We start from the raw sequence: 22919 nt of genomic DNA on the forward strand, positions 1-22919 counted from the left end.
CATTTTTACGTTGAATATTTGTTTGGCAATGTTCACTTACATTACTATGGTGTTGATGGGGCAATTTCTTCAATGCCATCGAGAGAGTATGATATCTTATACAAAAATGTGTCATGCAGTTCAAGTTACTGTTTTTATTATTTCTTTGTGGTCAAACTGATGGATAGCCCTGATGTGATTTAAACTGAGATCCCTGGGTTGAGATAGTTCTCTCAATCCAATTGTAATATTTCACCCTACTTAGCTCAAAAGGTAGTAAGAAATAGACTGTGTAATCATGATGCTAAACATTTTCTTGTTGGTTGTAGTCATCCATAGGAATTAAGAAATGTTAAATTTCTCTTTTCTAGTTATTTGAAAATACATTTTGTGAATGTAGAGAATTATGCTTTATGTTTATTTATTTTCTCATTTTTGCTTATGGATCCATTGCCAAGGTCTTGGCTTTTGAATTTGGCTGTTCTTTTTGGCGCCAGTACAGTAGTACTTGTGTACATCTAAGGCAAGGGGAACAATGGCATTGGGGTTAATAATGGGTATTTGTCGAGCAATGAGAAGAAAGCGTAGCTCCTCTCTTGACATCCTCTCTTCTAAAAGAGGCCCTCGTGATTATTACAAGGGAAAAAATTGCAAGCCTACTGGTTTCCCTACACGCAAAGGTGAAATCACTTTTGTGCAGGTGGATATGTTGTGATGGATGAAAAATTGTCCTTTCTAAAGAAATCACTTTTGTGCAGGTGGATATGTTGTGATGGATGAAAAATTGCCCCACTATGTTGTTCCTGATTTAATCAATTTCAAGGTTTGTGCATTTGTAACTTGTCTACAATATCATTACTTTTTTAGGTATGTTTTTAAATTAATATAGCAATGTCTATAAGCAATTCATCCTAGGGAACCTGGTAAGAAAAGTGAGTCATACTGTAATGGAATCAAGAGCACACAAGTACAAGGGCCACTAAGGGCAAAGAACACATGCCACTATAGGCAAATACAAAAAGCCACCAAGGGCAAAGCACATGAGCCACTAAGGGAAAGCACAAGAGCAAACAATATAAAAAATAAATTTTATTTATCTTACAGATACCTTAGAGAAGCATAAATCACAAGAGGGGTGTAACCCCTATATATACACAAAGGAGAGAAAAGAGAGACTCAACTAGCCATTGGGCTAGTCCAACGGCTAGTTGAGCTAATAATTGGACCAGCCCAACGGCTAAAACAGGAAAGACAAAAATGCCCTTGATAGCTTTTTTGTCATGAAACAAAAATAAATAAAAACAAAAAAGCAAAAAGAAAAATGCATAATTTTCTAAAATATATTCTAAAAAGAAAGAATATATATATATATATATATATATATTCATGAAGAATATATATTTAACACTCCCCCCTAAAAATGACGATGAGATGACCAAAAGTTTGCCAAGGAGAAAAGAAAAATGCAACGATGGTAATGCTTTGGTGAAGAAGTCAACGAGCTAGAACTCTGATGTCATATATGAAAGCTTTATGGTCCCTTTAAGAAATTCCTCTCGAACATAGTGACAATCCATCTCTATATGCTTTGTGCAAGTGAAATGTGTGATTGCTCGCAATGTAAATGACAATTTTGTTGTTGCAACACATTTTCGATGGTGTAGAGATAATGACTCCCATGTCTTTTAGCAGACTTCTTAGCCAAACAATCTTTGTGGTTGTAGTTGTCATTGCCTAAGTCTCTGCTTTGGTGGAAGAAAGTGACTTTTTGTTGCTTCTTATACCTCCAAGAGATGAGCAAATAGCCAAGAAAAATACAATAACATGTAGTAGAAATGCGATAATTAGGATTATCTCTCCAATCTGAATCAATATAAGCAATTAAATTTAGAGATGATGAAGAGGATAAGAAAAACCCTTTAGTTATGGTGTCCCTTCAAATATCTGACAATTCTCATAACAACCATGTGAACTGAGGTAAGTGCATGTTGAAACTGGCTCGCACTATGGACCACATGTGCTATGTCAGGTCAAGTGATCGATAGGTACTGGCTCGCATTATATACCACAAAATTTCTTTTCAAAAGAAAAAACATACATTTTAGAATAGTTTGGATGTCCAAGTCTTTTATGCCAAGTTTCAATTCCCTTATTTTGGACATGGTTACAAAAAGATTTTGAAGGGAGAGACAATGAGTCCATAAAGTAAAGATCTTCCTTCCTATGGCCTTGCCCAATCCACTTCTCGGATCAGAGATTCTGCACAAAGCAACTTTTAGATGAAAAAGATATTTCTTACCCATGGTTGGCAATTTGAGAATCTGAAAAAATGTTTAACTTTAGTTTAGGAACAACTCTAACTTTTGTAACAAGAAAATTTTGAACATTTTTTGAATCCAAAGTTCCTATACTCTCAATTTTCAAAATGGTTCCATCGGCAGTAGAAACACAAGACAAGTTTGAGTTTATGCATATATCAGATAAGGCATTCTCATGAGGGATCATATGAAAAGATGCTCTCAAATCTAGAATCCAAGAATACATACCGGGTGAAGATGAGGAGGCAATGACGGTACCCGATGTAGATGAGGTTGCTTTAAGAATTTGTTGAAGTGTCATGGATATTTGACCAAGTGTGTCTTTAAGATTGCCTCCACTTTTGCTTTCTTCTTGAAAGTAGATTCTTCAACGAAAGCAACCTTATACTTGAAGGTTTCATTCAACTTAGGACAAGCGGGTTTAATGCATGGTTGCCAGTTGAGGAAGCGGGAGCGGGAAGCGATACGGGAAGCGGGAGCGGGAAGCGAGGCACTTTCAAAATTTTAGGAAGCGGGGAAGCGTGGGACCACTTAGGAGCGATTCGGGAAGTGTCTCGGAAGCGACCTAGGAAGCATCTCGGAAGCGACATAGGAAGCGTCTCGGAAGCGAGGGGGAAGCGAAAAAAATAAAAATAAAAAATACAAAAAAATTTGAAAAAACAGGGGAAGCGTGGGGAAGCGAGGGGGAAGCGCGCTTCCCATGAAAGGGAAGCGCGTCCCCCATTAAAGGGAAGCGCGCTTCCCAAAAAAGTGGGACGCGCTTCCCAAAAAAGGCGGCCGCTTCCCCGCATGCTTCGGAAGCGCGACGTTCCGCGCTTCCTAAGCGCGCTTCGGGGAAGCGCGCTTCCCCTTTTAGCTAGGCGCTTTCGGTAACCCTGGTTTAATGTGACCTGGCTCATTACAATGATTACAAATATTCATTTTTTTTGCACCACTATAGTTATCATTATTATTATTATAGTTGTTTTGCCTCTCAAAGTGTGGAGGCTTATAGGTCTTAACATTGTTGTCGGGTTTAGATACTATCAACACTTCATCACAACTTTTACTCATTCAAAGACGAGTTTCTTCTTGAACAATTTCGACAGTAGCATCTTTAAGAAGAAAAGGAGTAGATCTATGTAAGAGAGATCTAATTTGCTCAAATTCGGAATGAAGCCCATACAAGAATTGAAAAAATCTCTCTTGTTCCATTTGTTTTTGCCTAAGTTTCACATCTTCAATGGCAACTCAGGCTCCAAAAGTACTAGTTTATCCCATAGGAGATTTAAAGCACTATAAAAATGTTGGATACTTAAGTCCCCTTGCTTAGTAGTTCTAACCTATGTCACATTGGTGCGGGTGCGGCGCAATTTCAAAAATTTTGGACACGGGGACTCGGCTATATATATATATATTTTAAAAAAATATATAAATAAATATATATATATATATATATATATATATATATATATATATATATATATAAGACTCGATCAAAGTTGTGCCCATTAGGGGACAGGTGATGAGTTGTGAAGCCATGATTCATGGTTTTTTTCCTTACAGGAGGGGTATTTTTCCTTAAATTCTGTAGCCCAGATTTTTTTTTTAAAAAAAATAAAAATAAAAATGGACCAAAATGACCCTGGGTGCGTTGACCCTGGGTCGGTTTGACCGAGTCCGAGCCGCACCCATGTCCGTGCGTGTCGATGCGGGTGCGTCGACCTTGGAGCTGAGTCCGTGTGACATAGGTTCTAACTTTTTCTTGCAAAAAAATATGCTCTTGCAAGTTTTTTTTTGGAGGTATACATACCCTTCATAAAAATTCAAGCTTCATTGGCTTTTCAAAATTTAGCAATGTTTGCACATACCTTAAGCTCGACATTGTTCATGAACCATGCAAGAATTTTTGCATGGTTGCTCTCTCAATCTTAAACTTATGATGATCCTCAATGGCCTTGGCATAAGCATCTTCCTCTAAAGCCTTCTCTTAAGCTCCTTCAATTTTTGTGAGCTTGAGTTGGGGTTCGGGGATAGTGCCCATTACATACCCCCAAAGCTTCTTTCATTTGAGATTGTTTTCCATAGCGGATGGCAACATTATGTAGTTTTTTCTATTGAGCTTAAATGAGAGGTTGATTTTGGTCTTGATTATGTGAGAAAGAGAGGAAGAGGAAGAGAGTGAAATGGAGAGAAGGAGGGCATGATCTCTTAAAAAACTGTCTAGAACACAATCACTTGATGACAACTTTTCACAAATCGAAGAGCACTATGACTATGATACCATGTAATGAAATATGCGAAAGCACGAAACACTAGCCACTAAGGGCTTACAAGATCACAATCATACAAGTGCATATGCACAAGTCCACTATGAGACAATACAAAAGTCATAAGGCAAAAAATAAATACACAAGAACGTAAAAATATCAGCCTTTATTGATCAAATGCTTAACACAAGCATTGAAAGAACAAGTGGGGTTTAACCCCTATTTATACATAATACCACACATAAAGGGGAGGCCATTGGGAGCTCCAATGACTCTTTGGTCCAATGACCAAAGAGCCCCTAGTCTTTGGTTAAAAGACAAAAAGAAAAAAAAAAGTAAAAGAAAAAGGCTGTCCCTAGAGGACAAAGTTTATTACAAGGAGAAAAGACCAAAATACCCCTGGCTCAAAAAGAGAAATTATATATATATATATATAACAAAGATATGCCAAAGAAGGCCCAAGAATGAGTGCTAGGTATTTAGTGAATAATTCATATTACTGCTTTTACACACAGATCCTATATCTGCCTGTAACTCTTGCATTTGTTGAGTCTTGGTTTTTGCCTAGTGAGATACTCGAGCATTAATAAACTGTTATTTTTTAGCGAGATCTGACTTGGAACTGCATAAATTTTGGGTTTGATGTATATTTGGCAGTAGCATCAATGTTCTCACTATAAATTGCAATGTTAGGAGCGATTACATTATCATCTACAACACCTGAAAGAGATGGGATTTAATGTTATAGTGCATCACATCATCCTATATGAATAGTGGGTCACACTTTAATAGATTCTACAATAAACATAGTGTAGTAATTGGTTTGGCATTTGGTTATTTATCAAAGAAGAAGACATACTGAATCAAGCAACTACTAGCTATGCGTTGGTGTTTGGTTATTTATCAACATTACTGGCAACTAAAAAATTGATACCATTTTAAGATGTATTTTGAACTTGAGGTCTTCCAATTAAGGTCTCATGTTTGGCTGCCGTTGGACAAAGTACTAAATGCTGCAGTCTTGATATGTATATGGGTACCTGAGATATCCAAGTTAATGTCTAATCTTCCAAGTCATCCTAATCTCACTTTGGTGGACTCCATCTTCACTTGATAGCATAAGCCTGCAATTTTTGGCACTTTGGTCTACATTTTTCTGATGGTTGTTTGGGTGGGCACATGCTATTAATTTGCATACTTATGGTTGTTACATTTCTGTGCGACCTTTCAAGCTTGGTAATCTGTGATATTGACCAAAGCTCCTGTTTAGTGCTCCCATCAGTATCATTCTTCTACTGTGAACTGTCATTCATGTTTTCAATAAAGATGTGAACCTAATATTTGTGAACCTTGCCTTTTTGTGCAGCTGAAGCCCTATGTGGCACAGTGCTCCAGAGATGCAGCAAGCTCTGAAGCCACTGCCCCATCAAAGTAGATGCAACGCATGTACTGGCTAGCTAATTATCTAGGACACTTAGTTTTGATGCATCCACATGCGTTTGAATTTACCATGTATTTGTGCATCTTTCCCAACGAAGAAGGTTGGTGTTTTTAGAGTAGTTCTTTCTGTTACTGAGGGCTTTAGTTATAGATAAAAAATCCATTGCCTGCACATTGACCCAGTATGCAAGGTTATCAGGCAATTTCGGGCCTGAACAAGGCTGAACCTGGTCCGTTAAGCTTGAAAAAGTCTTAGTTCAATTTGTTTTATTTCTTTTTAATATTTTACTGACCCGGCCTATCCTCCAATCAGCCCAGCCTGGACCCAACCTGATGAATATGGGGTCAGGTTTAGACCCTGTATTGATCAGGCAAAAAACGAATGGAAGGCTGGCCAAACCAGACCAAGCGCTAGGCCAGTCTGGTGGCTTGATTGCATAGACATTGAACAAACTTTCTCTTGGGCTACAGACCTGGTTCTCGCCATTACTGAGGTCCTTATGTCAGTAGTCTTGTTTGGCTTTATTGATTAGGTGTTGCACATAACTGAGTCTTGCTGATCAACTACCAAACCTGGCATAATCTCTCAGTTGAAGGCTGGGGAAGGCTTTATCCTTGTCTGGACAACACCTTGGTCAGACTTGCTCAAGATGACTGGATTCCCCTGTGCTTGGAAGAGAATCATAACAAAGCCATAATTGGATTCACTTGATCTGAGACATGAAACCAGTCATCTTTTTAGAGCACTAACTTGGCAGCAGGCTTCGGACACTGACCTAGGAATCCTTTTGAGTCTCATATTTTTGAGGGAAGATCAGGTGCAATGTGATTGCACACTTTTGGTGTGCTGCTGCACCTGATCACCCACCATTTGCTGTTGGGCCCCATGGCTAACATCCTGTATCCCCAAGATGGAGAATGATCAGGTGCAACAGCACACTAAAAGTGTGCAATCACATTGCACCTGATCGTCCCTCCATATCTTCTCCCCCGGATGATCTCTTACAAATCCGCAGTTACTAATTTATCAATGTGTCTCTATCACTTAGTCTCGTGTCAAACTAATCTTTGAAGTCATTGTTGCTTCTGTTTTTAGGTGCTCACGCAGTTGCACTCTATAACTTTTCTTGAGTACAACTTTATTTTGTGCACTAGAAATATGTGAACTTTCGTTTGAACCAAGATTCAGTTTTTTTTTTTACCTTTAAGTTTCACCATACAGATGCATCCTACATGCTTTGTTTTATAGGGGTAGGCTCTTGGATTACCCAATTATGACAAGTGAGCATGTTTTCTTACAGCTTGAGAATCAACAGTCGAGAAATTTCATAAATATTCAATGATCAAAAAGTCATTTTTTTATTGAAAATGCACGATCCAAGTGTCGATTCCTAGCAAATGGATCATGCCGAACACATCTGCAGGGCTGAATTTGCCAAAAGAACATAGGAAATGCTCCATCCTCACATGATTCAATCTTCCATTTGTCCAGTATAAAATGGTCATCCCTATCCTGCTCGATGGTATGAACCACTCTATCTCTGAACATCTCGTATAAATAGAGAATTGATTGGGATCATGGTCTTTCTCTTGATGAATCGATTAGGTTGACAACTCAATATTTCAGGGTTACTAAACCATAACTCAGATCAAACCGCATGATCTTAGCAATTTACAATTGAATCGTTGAGTCAGAATACAATAGATTGTGATTAAGGGATGGTTCCTTATCATATAAAATCTAATAGTAGAACACTCTGAATTCAAAGAATGAACAGGAAGAAGCTGGCCTGACTTTGGAAAGGATCTTCCTTTTCCAAGAGTCACTTGTGTTTATGTTCTGGTAATGGTTCATATTGAGCTTTGAAATTTATCCCCATGAAAATTGAAATACCTAATCGTTTGAATATTTATCTTGAAATCTATAAATTATGTCCTTTTGTTGAACCATAGCAGCTGACTTTGATTTTAACCCTCTCTTTTATGTAAGATATTCATCATTTACTTGTCTTTTTGACAGATGGACCTTAGCACTTTCTCTTACTCCAACAGCTAAATGCAGTATATGTTTAAACGAACATAACATGCATGTATTTGTTTTTTTATATACAAGGATATAAAGATTCCTATTATTGAATGATTCATAGTTCATATCTAAAAAAAAAAATGGCTTTGTCAAAATCCAATGAAAAATAAATCCCAGGACTTGTAATGTTTCTTTAGTATAAGTTCTTTATTTTTGCAACCCAATCACTTTTTGGAATGAATTAGTTTTACTTATACACATCCAATTACACTGCAGTAACTAATGGAGAATAGTGAACTTCTTTACGATTTTTTGTCTTTCGATTGCAATCAATTCTCAATAAGCACGTCGCCTCTCTCACAACTCTTTCGCTTGAAATAACAAATAAGTAATAATAAGGCTCTGTTTGGGAGCCATTGTTGGGAGCGGTGTTGAAATTGGTGGATTTTGCAACAACATCCTCATGAGGACGTTTTTGAAGTCCATCCATTTATAATACCATCTCCCCTCCCAACACTGATTCCATCTCCGGCTCCCCTCCCAAAACGGTGACTCCAATCAATGGAGATGCTTGGGATTTGGTGAACCCTCCATCGCCACTCTCAACTACAACTCCCATACAGAGCTTAATTGGAGTCTGTTCCTACTTGGATCAACTCTATCTATACAGACTCCGTTTTTTTTTTTTTTTGAAATTGATCCTAGTAGAAACATATTGGTTTGGATGCAGTAGGCATTACTAAATCCAACCTAGTCAAATGTTGCATATTTGGGGCCTGACTCCGTTTCAGATTACAATTTAAGTAGCTAACTGGATATGCCCTTTACACGTAATTGGATTTCAAGTATCCATAGGATACTGATTGGGATGTGATACACTGAACTGAATCTGTATCTGATTATTGAACAAATGTCATTCGCTCTTATTAAATCCGACTAAATGGATTTGGATTCTGTTGGACATCTGACCTCTAATACAACCATTGAGGTCCCTAAATCCAAGACCATGTGCCCAAAATCAATAAATTATAGGCATGATAAAATGCTTCATATCTATTAGACCGCCACCAAGACATCCCCAATGATGTGCAGATCTGGGAGTACAATCTGTGGAACAATGAGATGGTAGGTGGTAAATCCACTATCAATCCAAGAGCTAGTGGACCCTTCCCATTTTTACTCGCCTTTTCTTTTTAAAAGCAGAGGCCTTCTAGATCACAGGGGCTCCACACATCTGGCTAGGGTAGGTCAGCTTAAGACATTTAAGTTGGATGTCAAGAGTTTGATACTCGGGAAGGGCAACCCCTGCCTTAAGGGAAGGGGGAGTACTCGAGGAGTTTTATACTGTGAACACCAAAACAGGGCATGGTCAACATGACACCTTTCAACCTGTAACAGGACATGTAAACTAGAGTGTTGGTTTCTCCCCATTATCAAGAAAAAAAAAGTGTCACCTATTATTGAGTACTCTTGTTCAAATGGCAGAAGCTGCACAGCAGGATCCAAATTTTTCTTGGCAATTCTATGAATATCTTCCAACCAGCAAATAGTTACTCTAGTAATATTAGTACATTGCATGCTACATAGAATATCAGAGGAAAACACAAATCAGCACTTTTAGTAACTGATTGTTGATCATAAAAGAAAGTTGAGCTCATCTAATGAAATTACAACAAAATGCATTCAAAGAATCGGGACCGCCTTCAGCCAATAGCTAAAAAGCTATACATACTAAGAAATTGCCCAAAATTTCTTTCTACATATCAATACATTTTCTTTATTGCCACTTTCATCCGAAAGAACATGTGATTCAGCATCCCACAGGAATTTAGGAGCTTGATCTTTGACTCTTGACACAATGACTGCCTCATCTCTGATAATAATGATACCCTGCAAAAGGAGATGATCTTATAAAACAGCTACCCTATGGTCCAATTCCAGGAAATAGGGTAAATCTCTTAAATGATGCAGAAGAGTTGTGAAATCTTACATACCCATTGAGAGTGCGAAAATGTCAGGAAATATACCAAATACAACAATTATTTATACAAGAGAAATACATTCTCTGAACTATGTTATAAAGACATGGATAAGGGTACATAAATGCATAGTTACATGTATACATGTGGAAAAAATAGGCTAGTTGTATTAGTACCATACATTAGTAGAAACCCTTGTTTTTTATTCTTGAATTTCAAGCCCTATAGGAAGGAGGGCTCTCAAATCTTGCCTTGTACCACCGAATTCTTCAAAGCCCGCTTCTCTTATGTGGTGGGTGCGGATTATGACATCTCTAACATGGCTTTCAAATCCATAAGCGAAGAGGAAAGGAGGAGCATCACTAGCGCTTTCACCGTGGACGAGATCAAGAATGCTATTTGGTCTCTTCCAAATGGCAAGAGCCTGGGTATTGATGGGTTCCCTATAGAGTTTTTAAAGCTCACTTGGGAGTGTGTCAAGGCTGATCTACTTTAATTGATGATGGAGTTTCATTCAAATGCCAAGATACCAGGGGTTATGGGCAAGTTGACACTTGTCCTCGTCCCTAAGGACCCGCAAGCCCAAAACATTGAAAGATTTAGACCATCTCTTTGGTGGGCACCGTCTTCAAAATCATATCAAAGATTTTGGCAATGAGAATCAAGGGAGTTATTGGACACCTCATCTCAAAATGGCAAAGCGCATTCATTCATGGTCGCCGCCTCCATGATGCGTGTGTTACTGCACATGAGACGCTCCACTCCATCAAGCTCCAAGGTAAGAAATCTTTTGTCTTAAAAATAGACCCTAAAAAAGCCTTTAATTCTTTAGATTGAAGATTTTTGTTGTGTTGTATGCAAAAGATGAGGTTTGGTGAGAAGTGGAAGCATTGGATTGAAGGGTTTCTTTCTGCAACCTCGATTGTGGTCTCCCTTAATGAGGAGAATGGTGACTTCTTTATGCCAAAAAGAGGGTTGAGGCAAGGCAACCCGTTATCACTTCTTCTTTTCATCATGGCTATGGAAGCGCTATCGGTGATGATCTCACATGCCGAGGAGGCAGGTGTGTTCAAGGGATGCAAAGTATCAGACTCAATTACAAATTCCCACCCTTTTGCGGATGACTTGATTTTTGGGAAGGCTTCGGAGAATAACATGTGGACCCGATGGGTGTTGCTTAAATGTTTTTCGAAAATTTTCGGTTTTCGTATGAATGAAGGAAAGAGACAAATAATGGCGTTGAATGACCCTAATGGGGACTCCCAAAGATTAGCCCCGGCAATTTTTAATTGTGAAGAGGGTTCCTTGCCTTTGAAATACTTGGGGCTGCAACTACATTTGGGGGTCTCTACGGAGTCTCATTGGAGCATGGTGGATAAAATTTGATAAAAAGTTCAGTCTTGTGCTTCCCGTTTGCTCTCAAGAGCGGGTAGAATAAACCTTGTTTGTTTCAACATCTCTTGCTTCGCGCTTCACTTCCTATAAATTTTCAAGTTGCCCAAGGTAGAAAAGCACCTAAATACTTTCTTTCAAAAATTTATTTGGCACGGGTAGATCGAAGGGAAGTCTAAGGCGCCCATTAATTGGTCTTTTGTCTTCCAACCACTACAAGTTGGGGGATTAGGGATCCATAATTTGAGAAAATTCAACCTTGCCCTCTTGTCTAAATGGCTATGGAGGATATATACGAAAGAGGGCACACTTAGTCTAATCTTATTGGAAAAACATGATTTGGTGTGTTGGTGTTGGTGCTGGTCCGAAAATCATAAATGGAAAAAAGGTTCCAGGATTTGGAAAGGGTGGGTCACGACATTGGACCACTTCAATTCGGTTATTCGGGTGGAGGTGGGTAACGATACTCTGGTACTTTGTTTTGGCAAAGATGTTTGGTGTGGGGATACCAAACTTCGGAATAACTTCCCTAACTTGTATAATGTAGCTAGAGCCAAATAGTGATTTTTGGTTGAGTTTAGAAGAGGTATGGGACATTGTACTAAGAAGAGAGCCATCAGATATGGTCTTTTGCGAATGGACAACACTTATGGCATCATTATTGGAGGGTTACTCTTCCGGAGAATTAGATAGTTTTCCTGATTCTCAATGGGAAGATGAGGTTTGTTGGCCACTAGCTAAGGAAGGTGACTTTAAAGTGTCTACCATGTACCGTTTCCTTGGCATGCCCCCCCCCTACATGGCTACTGAAGAAATCTTTGTGGATGGTGGGCTCCCACTTAGAGGGTCTCTCATGGGTTGGATGATTCTTTGTGAGGCAGTTAATACGAAACTTAGACTCAAGCGTCGGGGGTGTCACCTTGCTAGCCAATGCTCGCTTTGTTATTGTGAGGAGGAGTCCACTTCTCGGCTCTTTTGGAATTGTATCTTCATCTGCACCTTAATGCACCGAGCGTGGAATGACCATTTCATGAATTGGGACAACATCGCTTTCCTAAGAGAGGTCTTGATTGCATCCCGCATGAACTCAAAAGGCTCTCGCTGGAAATTTGTATGGCGTGTATGGTTCTTAACAGCTTGGAGACTTATTTGGCTCGAAAGAAATCAACGCATCTTCAAGGGGTAAGGCTCCTGATCTGGAAGGCATTTTGTACCAGCTGAAGTGGGAAGTCAAGGAACGGGTGCATCGCAAATGGCCGGACTGCTAACTGATTGGTTAGGGAATAACAGGGCTGCGACATGAGCACCATGCTCGGTCACATTCGGTTCTGCACATTTCCTCTCTTTGCTGCTGATTTTGGATTGGTCATGTTCTAACTTTGTGTATTGGGAATGAATTTGGCTATTCGGTTTGAATGGGGGTGTGATACCTCATCACACGCCACCTAACTAGATTGATCTGTTACATTGTGCCTATTTCTAATAATTTTATTATCTTTTCTCTAAAAAAAAAAGCCCTACACATATAACCTAAATGGTTTATATGGTAAAAAACATGTTACAGATTGTCAACTTATATTTTGCAAGCAACTCCAACTCCTCCTTTTTTCGATCGGAGATGTTTGAAAAGTGTCCTACCCATCCTTCCTTTTAAAAGTTTCTCTATATTTTGCTCTGATGTCATTATATTGAAAAATGCATCGTGAATATATCTATAAATTATACTGAACATCAACTATTGTATGACAACGCTTTCTAGATAGTCACACTTGCACTACTATTTATTTGTCTACTGACTTGGACTACCGTTTAGCCTATGGCCTATAGCAAATACTAACAAGTTGACCATCATTTACTGCCCTTGACATTTTTTGGAACTCGTTGTAGGACTCTCCTGAATAAGACTACCAACAGTATTTTCTGATAACTTATAACATATGTAATTACCACTGAAAATACAATTTATTGTGTTTATATGTTTTGCAACTTTGTAAAACTAGGTTTGGTGCTAGTCAAAACAAAGTACTGCTATGAAATTATGAAATATATTGGTGGCACTAAAAGTTTGTGAACTTGTAAACATCTGAAATCTGGTGTTCAACATCATAATTATTTTAGTATCAAACTATGGTTTCCCATGCAATTAACCAATGAAAATGTGCAGATTCTTTTGAAATCCTCAGCCATCATTTCCCAGGCTCCTCCAAAACAGACCTCTTTCTCCATTGTCCACTTTCTAATGTTGCCATAATGGGTTTCAACCAGAGTTACCGGAAACGCCTAGGTAACTGGGGAAGCGCGCTTCCCCGAAGCACATTTTTTGGGGGAAGCGCGCTTCCCCCATTTTTTCATTTTTTTTTTGTATTTTTATTTTTATTTTTGTTTTTTTTCTCTTTTTCGCTTCCCCCTCGCTTCCTAGGTCGCTTCCGGTTCACTTCCAAGACGCTTCCTGATTCGCTCCTAAGTTGTCTCAGCTTCCGCTTCCGGTATCGCTTCCCGCTTCCTCGACTGGCAACCATGGTTTCAACTCTTTCAGTGACCTGTTGTGTTAGTCTTCATGGCTGACTAGGAGCGGGGGTGGCAGATTAAAATTCCTTTTTTTTTCTCCTCCCATGGGTAGTAAGGAAGGTTGGTTTCTCCTCCCCCTCCCCTCCATGCTATGACTGTAACTTTTTATCTAGTATACCTAACATAGTAAGATTTTAGGTATTTGCTGCCAATTTAATGTTTGCACTCAAACACGACAAAATAGCATATTTTCATTTGGATTTTGACTTTCTGAGGCAGAAATTGAAGAATAGTTTTACAATGTTTTTTTACCAAGTAAAATTTCACAAAACATGCATTGGCATAAAGAATGCAAACAAATAACATGGCACATGAGAAACCATGGAGTTCTTTCAACTTGAAGAATATAAGAACTAAGCAGCTTTCTCAAGGCATTGCATAAAAAGAAATGAAATGTTGAATAAAGTGGACATCGTAAAATGGACTATCTGCAGAATCAAAGAAGCACCATAAGAGGGTCATGCAAAAAGTGTAGCACGGTACCTGAGGCCGGATGATCCTATCCATTTCTAGCATAATATCTTCCATTAAACAACCTTCACCTCGGTTCTTATAGTGTGAAAAAAGGTGAGAAGCATGTAACAGATCATACGTTCTTGGGTATGTGGAGAAAGGCACACACCTGAGGTACCAACAAGTTGGAGAAGGACCATAAAAAATATGCACAAAAGGAAAAGAGAAAAACCTAATGATGCAGGTATTCTCACCAATCATGGAAAGCACCAATCAGCCCACGGTCATATATTGCAGCTAGTGTGTTCTTCATAGTCACAGGAACTAAATTCATAACCCACAGAGGCAATTTACTTAAAGCAACTGCAAACCCACCACAATAAGCATTCATATCCATGACATTCTGAATTTCTGTATAGTTGGTTCCCATCAGCTGCTCATATTGAATCACTTGCTCTTGCCAAAATATGGTATTCAATCTAAACATGTCTGGACTAATGCCTGTAGAAGGCAACAGATCAGAATAATCAAGGAAAAAAAAAAACTATCCACAGGAAAAGGAGACTATGGTTTGTGTTCTTCGGTTTTACAAACATGATAAACTAAAAATATCCTCTAGTTATGGTTCATTTGCAATGCATGCAAATTACCATCTGTATGAAAGTAAACTATATATGCGGCACATAAATTTCCACATCTTTCCCTTGAGAAGTTTTCATGATTGTTTCTAGCTATCGCCATTGTTCCACATTGACCAAATTGGACAAATGTTAAACTAAGTTGGTGATGTGCAACTATGTCCATCTTTAGGTAAGACTTATCAGAACTGCTTTGGTCAATAAGTCATGTCACCAGCCAAACAGGTCTCTGATTCAACATATACCAGGGGACATCATCCAGCATGATTAACAAAAGGGGGGGAAAAGAAAAAAAAGGAAGGTAGCTCAAAACTAACACCTAAACCCTTTGATTTAACAGAAAGCCCCAAAGTAGGTAAGAAATCACAAGGATTAGAAACTGAAAGTAAATGAAACGTCATCTAGAATACTTCCCTGCAGCTAGGCCTGGTAAACGAGCCTAACAAACCGAACAGGGCATGTTCGGGCTTGGCTCATTTACCAATGGATTGAGCTCGTGGCTCGGCTTGTATTTGTGTTTAGCCGAGATGAGCTCGAGCTCAACTCATCCCTGAATGAGACGAGCTGAACATGAGCTAGCTCGTTTTGAAACATTTCATGTTATTTATGCATGGAATATATATATATATATATATATATACATATAATGCACTTAAAATATTATAATTTTTATATATTATGCTTAATCGTTCATATTTTATGTATATATTTTTCATTCATCCTTCTCTTTTTATATACATTTTATGCATTTTTATTTTTATATATTACACTTACAATATATATTATATATTAAAAATATATATTTTATCTATATGAGCTCTCCCAAGCCGAACACCCTATGATGGGGCCGACTTGTTTCATCTTAATGAGCTACTCTTGGCTTAGCTCACCAACTATATGAACAGATCACAAACAAGTTCATGACGAGCCGAACCGAGCCGAGTCATGAGCTGCTCGGTTCGTTTACCAGCCCTACCTGTTGAAAAATATTTCACTCAATGGATAAGGCAACTGAGCTTGAATCAGGTGTGTTTAAAGGCACGCATTACACACACTGTCTTTCAAGCGATAGTTGCCCCACTTAAGATCAAGTCCTTTGTGCAATGGGTATTCGTGCAACTTTGCTCGCAGGATACAGCTGAGCTTTTGCCTTCTCGCGAAGATCAACCCAAGCTCTGCACTGGGTGAGACCGATAAACTCGACATGAACCACCTTGAATAGCCTCTTGACTATGTATGGTTGACTTAATCTCTACTATAGGCTAGACCCTAAGCTCAACTTGTTAAAATGTATTGATTCATGTATATGTATATATTATATATTTTTGTAATTGTTTTATTATTGTAATAGTTTTTTGCCCATGTAGGGCATTTTGGTTATTTGCACTTATGTAATAGGTATTGCCCATTAGGGGCAGTTTTGTCTTTGTACATTTTTGTTGTCTTTTCCCTTTTTGTATGAGGGTATATTGGCCAAAGTCCAAAATAGTCATTGGGATCTCCCCAATGGCTATAAATAAAGCCGTTGGGAGCATCCCAATGGCTGTATGGCCTCTTGTAATGCCTATTTAAATGAGCTAAAACCCTCTCTTGTTTCTTAATGCTTTTCTAAGCATTCTCTCATAATAAAGATCATATTTTTAAGTGTTTTGTGTTCTTTTGTATGCCCATTAGTGGTTATTGTAATCTTTTGTATTTGCCATTGTTTGGCTTGTGTATTGTCCCTTTGTGGACTTGTGTTTGAGCATTCTCTTGTTGTCTATTGTATGCCCTTGGTGGCTCTTTTGTATTTTTCTTGTTTTCCTTACATGGTATCAAAGCCAAGAGAAAAATTCTTGGTATTTTGCTTATTTGGGTTTTGGGATTCCTTGGTTTAGATTCATGCTTCGTGAAGAAATCATGATCGATGTATGGCTTGGGATTCAAGGGAGTTCTTGACTCGGTATATAACTTAAATCTTTTAGTTATTTTTACTTGAGTTGTCTATCTCATGCTTTATGCATGAAAAAAACACTCATTTTCTTATATTTGAAAAATTATTTATTATTTCTTAAACTTTTTTGAAATTTCCTTTGTTTTATGATTGTTAATTAGTAAATGATTGGGTTTTTTTGAATTCCCTTGGGTATATGGGGTTATTTGTTAAAATATTTAAAATGATTTTTCAAATTTATTGTTAGATTTAAATTGCACTCATATTTATGCTAAAATGCTTTCACAGGGCTTATATTATTTTGTGAAATAATATTTATGCAAGTGTATGCTTTTATAAATCTTTTTAACATGTAAGTATGTGATTTATTGTTTTTTGAGTTTATGTGTTCTTGACACTTAGATACTTTATTTGAACACTTTGTGGTTATAAATATCAAAACATGTCCTTACGTATGACTTCAAATTTATTGTGTTTTTTATCCTTGTATTGACACTTGTTTTGGTTCTGACGGACACTTGATTGACCTTTGGTTCTATGAGTGAGTTGTATCACTCAATTGCTTATTTGGCCGTTGTTTATTAGATGCTTGTATCGATCTTCGTTAATGATGGTTCAATTGTTATTTGCTTGTGATTATTTTGGTCCTTATGAATTAAATCTCATAATATTGCAAAGTTTATTGCTTTTACCTTGATTTGAGTATTGTTTTCAAATCTCCTTGCTTATCAACATTAATTTGTTTCCATTAAAATATTATTTATTGCTTGTTTTCTTCACTCTCTCCTCTTATTTGAGTAATTTTTCCTTTGGTTAAGAGATTTTGTTTTATAAGTGTGGTGAGTTATGTGCACCCGTTGAAATTGATATTGTTGCTTACAATTTTACAATCATTTGTGAGGTGAGGGATGTGCACCTCTTGTAGTTGTAGCTGGTTGTTATTATCATTTTAGATAGCCGGTATTGCAGGTGCATGGTCAATGGTTTGGTTATTGCTAACATTTGTGTTTTATCTCTTATCCTACGCGTTGATATACTTAAATTTTGAAGATATTGAATTGGAGGTCAAAGAGGTGATTGATTGTAATGAGCAAACTATTGTTGAAATTTGCAAATATCATTTCTTTTGATATGATTTGTTGTATGTAGGATTTTTAAAATCTCTCCATGTACTTTATAATCTTTTTTGCTGCCCACATTTCCTTGTATGAAAATTGTTTATTCATTCATGCATCTTATGTGTATTTCATTGATAATAATATTTATACTTTTATGATTGTTGTTTGGCCCTTTGTACTTAAATCAATTTCGGGTTGTGTGAGTGAATCCTAATGGGTTGTGATTTATGAGATTGCTCTCATTCATTATTATGTGCATTAAATATGCTTTAATTGCATGTTGGATATATATGTTGAGGATATTTAGATTTGTTCCATGTTGGTTATCTTGCATTTTTGTATGAATTTAATTAATTCCTCATTTATTGTAAACTCCCTTGAGTTCTTACATTTAATATACATGTTTTCGGTTTTTTTATGAGATGTATCTTTATTTGAAAGTTTACATAAGCCTTTGAGACATTATTGCAAAATTGTTTATTTTATGTCTAACATGTGTGTGTCTTTTAGACTTTAAGGATAAGAATTTTTAATATGTTTAGAATTTATATTTCCTTGAAAATATGTTGTTTTTATATGATTGTCTAAACAAGAAATTCTTAAAAAATAGTTTTGAAGTATATTCCTTGTGTTTATCTTAACGACTATTGTACCTTGCTTGAATTGTTGCTAATGTTTCTAGCTTAAGGTGAACATCTTACTCGCTTTTAAAAATGGTTTAGTTTATAGTGTTTTTATGTTTTGTTGGGGAACTTAACCATCCTCTCTTCATATATATATATATATATATTAATCCGTGTTATTCTTGTTCAAAATATATATTTGTTTTGAAACTATATACATATATCTTATAACTATTGGGTTAAAATGTTTTCTTTTATGATATCTTCCTTTGTATAGTTGGAACCTTTGTTTTGTTCTCTCTGCAAGTTCTTAAAGATGATATGGGTCGAGAAAGAAATTTTATTTTTTATGCATTATGAAGATGGAGATAGCCGATAAGAGCATTTGGTGAAGATTATCAATGAAGACTTGGATTCTTCCCTTTGTTTCTTTTTGTATTTTCAAACTTTCGATAATCACACTGTAAGTTTGAAGGGTAAAGTTAAAATGTATTAATTCATATATATATATATATATGAGTGTATATATTCATATAGGAGTATATATGTATATATTAACTATTTTATTATTGTATAGGTTTTGTCCATGTAGGGGCATTTTGGTTATTTGCACTTATGTAATAGGTACCCCTCATTAGGGGCAGTTTTGTCCTTGTACATTTTTTATATTTTTTTTGTCTTTTCTCTTTTTTGTATGAGGTATATTGGACAGTCCAATATAATCGTTGGGATCTCCTCAACGGCTATATGGCCTCTTGTAATGCCTATTTAAATGGGTTAATTGGGATCTCCTCAACAGCTATATGGCCTCTTGTAATGCCTTCTCTTGTTTCTTAATGATTTTCAAAGCATTCTCTCATAATAAAAATCATATTTTTATGTGTTTTGTGTTCTTTTGTATGCCCACCAGTGGCTATTGTAATCTTTTGTATTTGCCACTGTTTGGCTTGTGTATTATCCATTTGTGAACTTGTGTTTGAGCATTCTCTTGTTGTCTATTGTATGCCCTTGGTGGCTCTTTTGTATTTCTCTTGTTTTCCTTACACAACTTAGGCACTGACCCTAGGCTAAACTTAGGCAAAGCCTTGACTAAGTTAAGGTCTGAACTTACTAGAGTGAGAAATAGGAAAAGCACTAGAGAAAAAGAGAGCGTGAGTGAGCTATGGAACTCAAGAGAGAGAGAGAGAGAGAGAGAGGCGAGTAATGGAGAGAATGAGAGAAGGTTGGGGTATATATAGGCCCCAGACCAACAACCAGAAATAAAGAGCCTAGGTTGGCCAAACAACCTGCCTTAATGGCCCAAACGACTTGTCAAGGGAGGCACACTGGCTAAGCATGGTCAACAGACAGAAAGGTATAACCTTGGTCCAAAACGACCCTACCAAGGTCAAGAAGGTTCAAATCTTGGGTCGCGGTCAGCAGTCAATAGGGAGGAGTGCCTAATAGACAGTTTGACCATAAATGCCCCATGCAAAAGACGTTGGGCAGGTTCTGGTCAAAGTCAAAAGGGTTTCAACGGATAAGAAGACTGGGTCAAGGTACAAAAGAGTATGGTCAAGGCTCATAATGGGTAGGTTAAATACTTGGAGATAAAATCATCCCAAAATTCCAAAAAAGATTGGTCAAAGACCAAACCAAATTGAATTGAGTCGAGCTAAGCCAGACTAGACCGAAACCAAAACAAAAACCAAAACTCAAATCTAAGTCCAAGTCTAAAATCCAAAGTCCAAAATTCAAGGTCTAAAGTCCATAGTCCAAAGTCCAAGGTTCTTCAAGGTTCAAATTGATATGTCCCCAATGGGTCTTTCCCATAAAGGCAACACCTCACTTAATAAAGCCAAGTGAAGCTCTCACACTCCTTAATGTGGGACTAAACTTGTAGGAATAAATGAACACCCACTAACTTAGGTAAATGTAGGAAGATGAGTAAGCAAACCTAAATAGTTTTGAGCCAAAATCCCAACACTATTTGCAACTAAAACATTTGAATAAATTGAAGCTCTAGAATTAGTCTGTTTTTTTTACTCTAGAAACATGATCATGTACATAAAACATGCCATCCTTTAATGGGTAACTTGAAGACAATATTTCAAGAACTCATAAATATGGTTCTTACACAACACATATATGTTAGATGCCTAAGTAGTCAAAAGTCCTAGGTGCTGCTTAGCTGCTATGCTCCTAAACGTCATCAAAGCATCCAAAAAATAAAAATACCAAAAGAAGAAGAACAAGAAGAAAGAGGACCAGATGGGAGAAAAAGAAGAGGAAGAACAAAAGGGTGGGGGAGAGTCGGGAGACAAATAAGATGAAGATGGATGGGATTGACCAAGTACTCTCTAGAGAGAGGGAGGAAGAGTACTTGGACTATCCTGTTCCTCTTCTTCTTGCGCTAGCTCAGAGAGAGAGAGAGAGAGAGAGAGAGTCTACTACTTTTTCTTTAGAAAAATAAAAAATTTTGAGTCCTGGTTGCCTAGTTAACAGCTTGCCTAGTCAACAAATAGAAGACCTAAGGCAACTAGTCGGTCGACTAGTAACTGGACAGTGCTGGGACTAAGACAGTCAGCCAGGATCTAGGACAACTAGGCAACTAGTTGAATGATTAGTAGTGCATTTGACCACTAGGCAGATGCATTGCTGATTTGTACCCTCCTAATATCCCTCTTGCCACTACTAGTATTCTATTAAATATTCTTTCCTACAGTTGGTTAATTTTGATTTTACTTTCTATTTTCTTCATTTAGGCCCTGTTCAGAAATAACATTTGAACTGAAAAACATTTATGCATTTCAAATTTTTATTTTTTGCATGGTACATCAAGCATGTTATTTGCTACTGAAGGCATAACAGCTGCATCTTGTAGATACTCTTGGATAGAACTAATCCATGGGCACAAATAGTTCATAGGCAAAAATTGAGTCATTTGGGTCCTGAGTGAATAATTGAATGGACAATTCAATCAATCATTCTTGGCCGAAAGAGAGTATATTTATTGGGTGAGAAAACAGGGAAATCCCACATTACCCACTGTCTGACAAGTTGCATTATATGTCAACCCATGCACGTGTATAAGACGGACTCTCCAGGTAGACAGAAAAAGGCAATAAGACTATCTAGCCTACACCAAAGGATGAATTTGGTTGGACACTCCAGGCAGAAGCAAAAGAGCAATAATTTGTTAAAGTATATATATATATATATATGACTTTTGTAATGTCCACTAGGGGCAAATTCATCTTTTCACTTGTAAATACGCATGTCCATTAGGAACTTCCTTTTTTGTATTTTTATTATTTTTGTTTTTATATTTTTTATTTTCTTTTTGTTGGAATAGGGTCGTTTGGGACCCTCTCCAACGGTCACAAATGTGACCGTTGGAGGGGCTCCCAATGACTCTACGGGAGCCCCTATTTGCTCCCTCTTGTTGTATAAATAGGGGGTCTTGCCCCACTATAACGTAAGGCTTTTGAGAGCCCTTTTCAATAAGAAGTTCATTTATATTTTTAAGTCCTCTCTCATATTGTGTGTTTGTCACTTGCCACTTTGTGGCCTATTGTATCTTGCCCATTAGTGGCCTCGTACTTGTATGCTTGTGCATCTCTTATAGTCATTTTTTACATTGTTCTTTGCCTAGTGTTTCATTACATAATTCTCTCCAACTTGCTGAAAAGGATGAATCATTATCTACTTGTTAGACAAATCTAGACAATCAAGTTGAAAAAGAAATGGCATGCAATTTATTTGCCTAGTTGATAATTCCTTGGCTCAAAAAATTTAGAGAGTGAGCAGCAAAATGAGTTGTACTTGACAAAAGGTGACACAGAAGCAAAACAAATCTGGTTGCAAGATAGAATGGATAAAATAAACAAACGAGCTGAGCTTGACTGGGCTAATGAGTTTGTCAGGCTTGATTAAGCCAATTTAAGCTTGGTTTCCGACACGGATTGGTTTTCTTTCTTGCAGTCAGCAAGTTGCTTCTTTAGATGAATGGTGTCGGACTGAGAGTGATGTACATGGGAATTTTTTAGGTTGTTCCATACTTCTTGGGTTGTACTTGAGTCAATTACTTGTGCTAGGATCAGCCTGATCAGTATTATAAATTTATAATGGATTAAAGTTTGCTGCAATCATTTGTATGTATGACTTAGCAAATTCCATTTTTTTATATTTTTTTTTCTTGGTCCAAATGACCCCATGGATGTG

The 22919-nt window shown here is 37.3% G+C and overlaps 1 protein-coding gene and 2 long non-coding RNA genes across 3 annotated transcripts; 2 read left to right on the forward strand and 1 right to left on the reverse strand.

Annotated features, from left to right (window-relative positions):
- Positions 1–514: 514 nt before the first annotated feature.
- Positions 515–6105, forward strand: LOC149849006 (uncharacterized). Its single transcript, XM_090013113.1, has 3 exons — positions 515–659; positions 738–802; positions 5913–6105. Exons 1-3 carry the CDS (start codon positions 515–517, stop codon positions 5979–5981), a joined length of 279 nt encoding a protein of 92 aa, XP_089869239.1. The 3' UTR covers positions 5982–6105.
- Positions 6106–9627: 3522 nt separating this feature from the next.
- LOC149849007 (uncharacterized) lies at positions 9628–14748 on the reverse strand. The gene is made up of 3 exons (XR_016433204.1): positions 14659–14748; positions 14435–14573; positions 9628–9902 (listed from the first exon to the last, which is right to left on the reverse strand). It is a non-coding gene; the product is annotated as an uncharacterized LOC149849007 (long non-coding RNA).
- LOC149849008 (uncharacterized) lies at positions 13572–14092 on the forward strand. The gene is made up of 2 exons (XR_016433203.1): positions 13572–13667; positions 13803–14092. It is a non-coding gene; the product is annotated as an uncharacterized LOC149849008 (long non-coding RNA).
- Positions 14749–22919: the final 8171 nt, after the last annotated feature.

This window comes from Nuphar pumila, chromosome 1 (genome assembly GCF_984573655.1).
Source record: "Nuphar pumila chromosome 1, dmNupPumi1.hap1.1, whole genome shotgun sequence".
Taxonomy (NCBI): domain Eukaryota; kingdom Viridiplantae; phylum Streptophyta; class Magnoliopsida; order Nymphaeales; family Nymphaeaceae; genus Nuphar; species Nuphar pumila.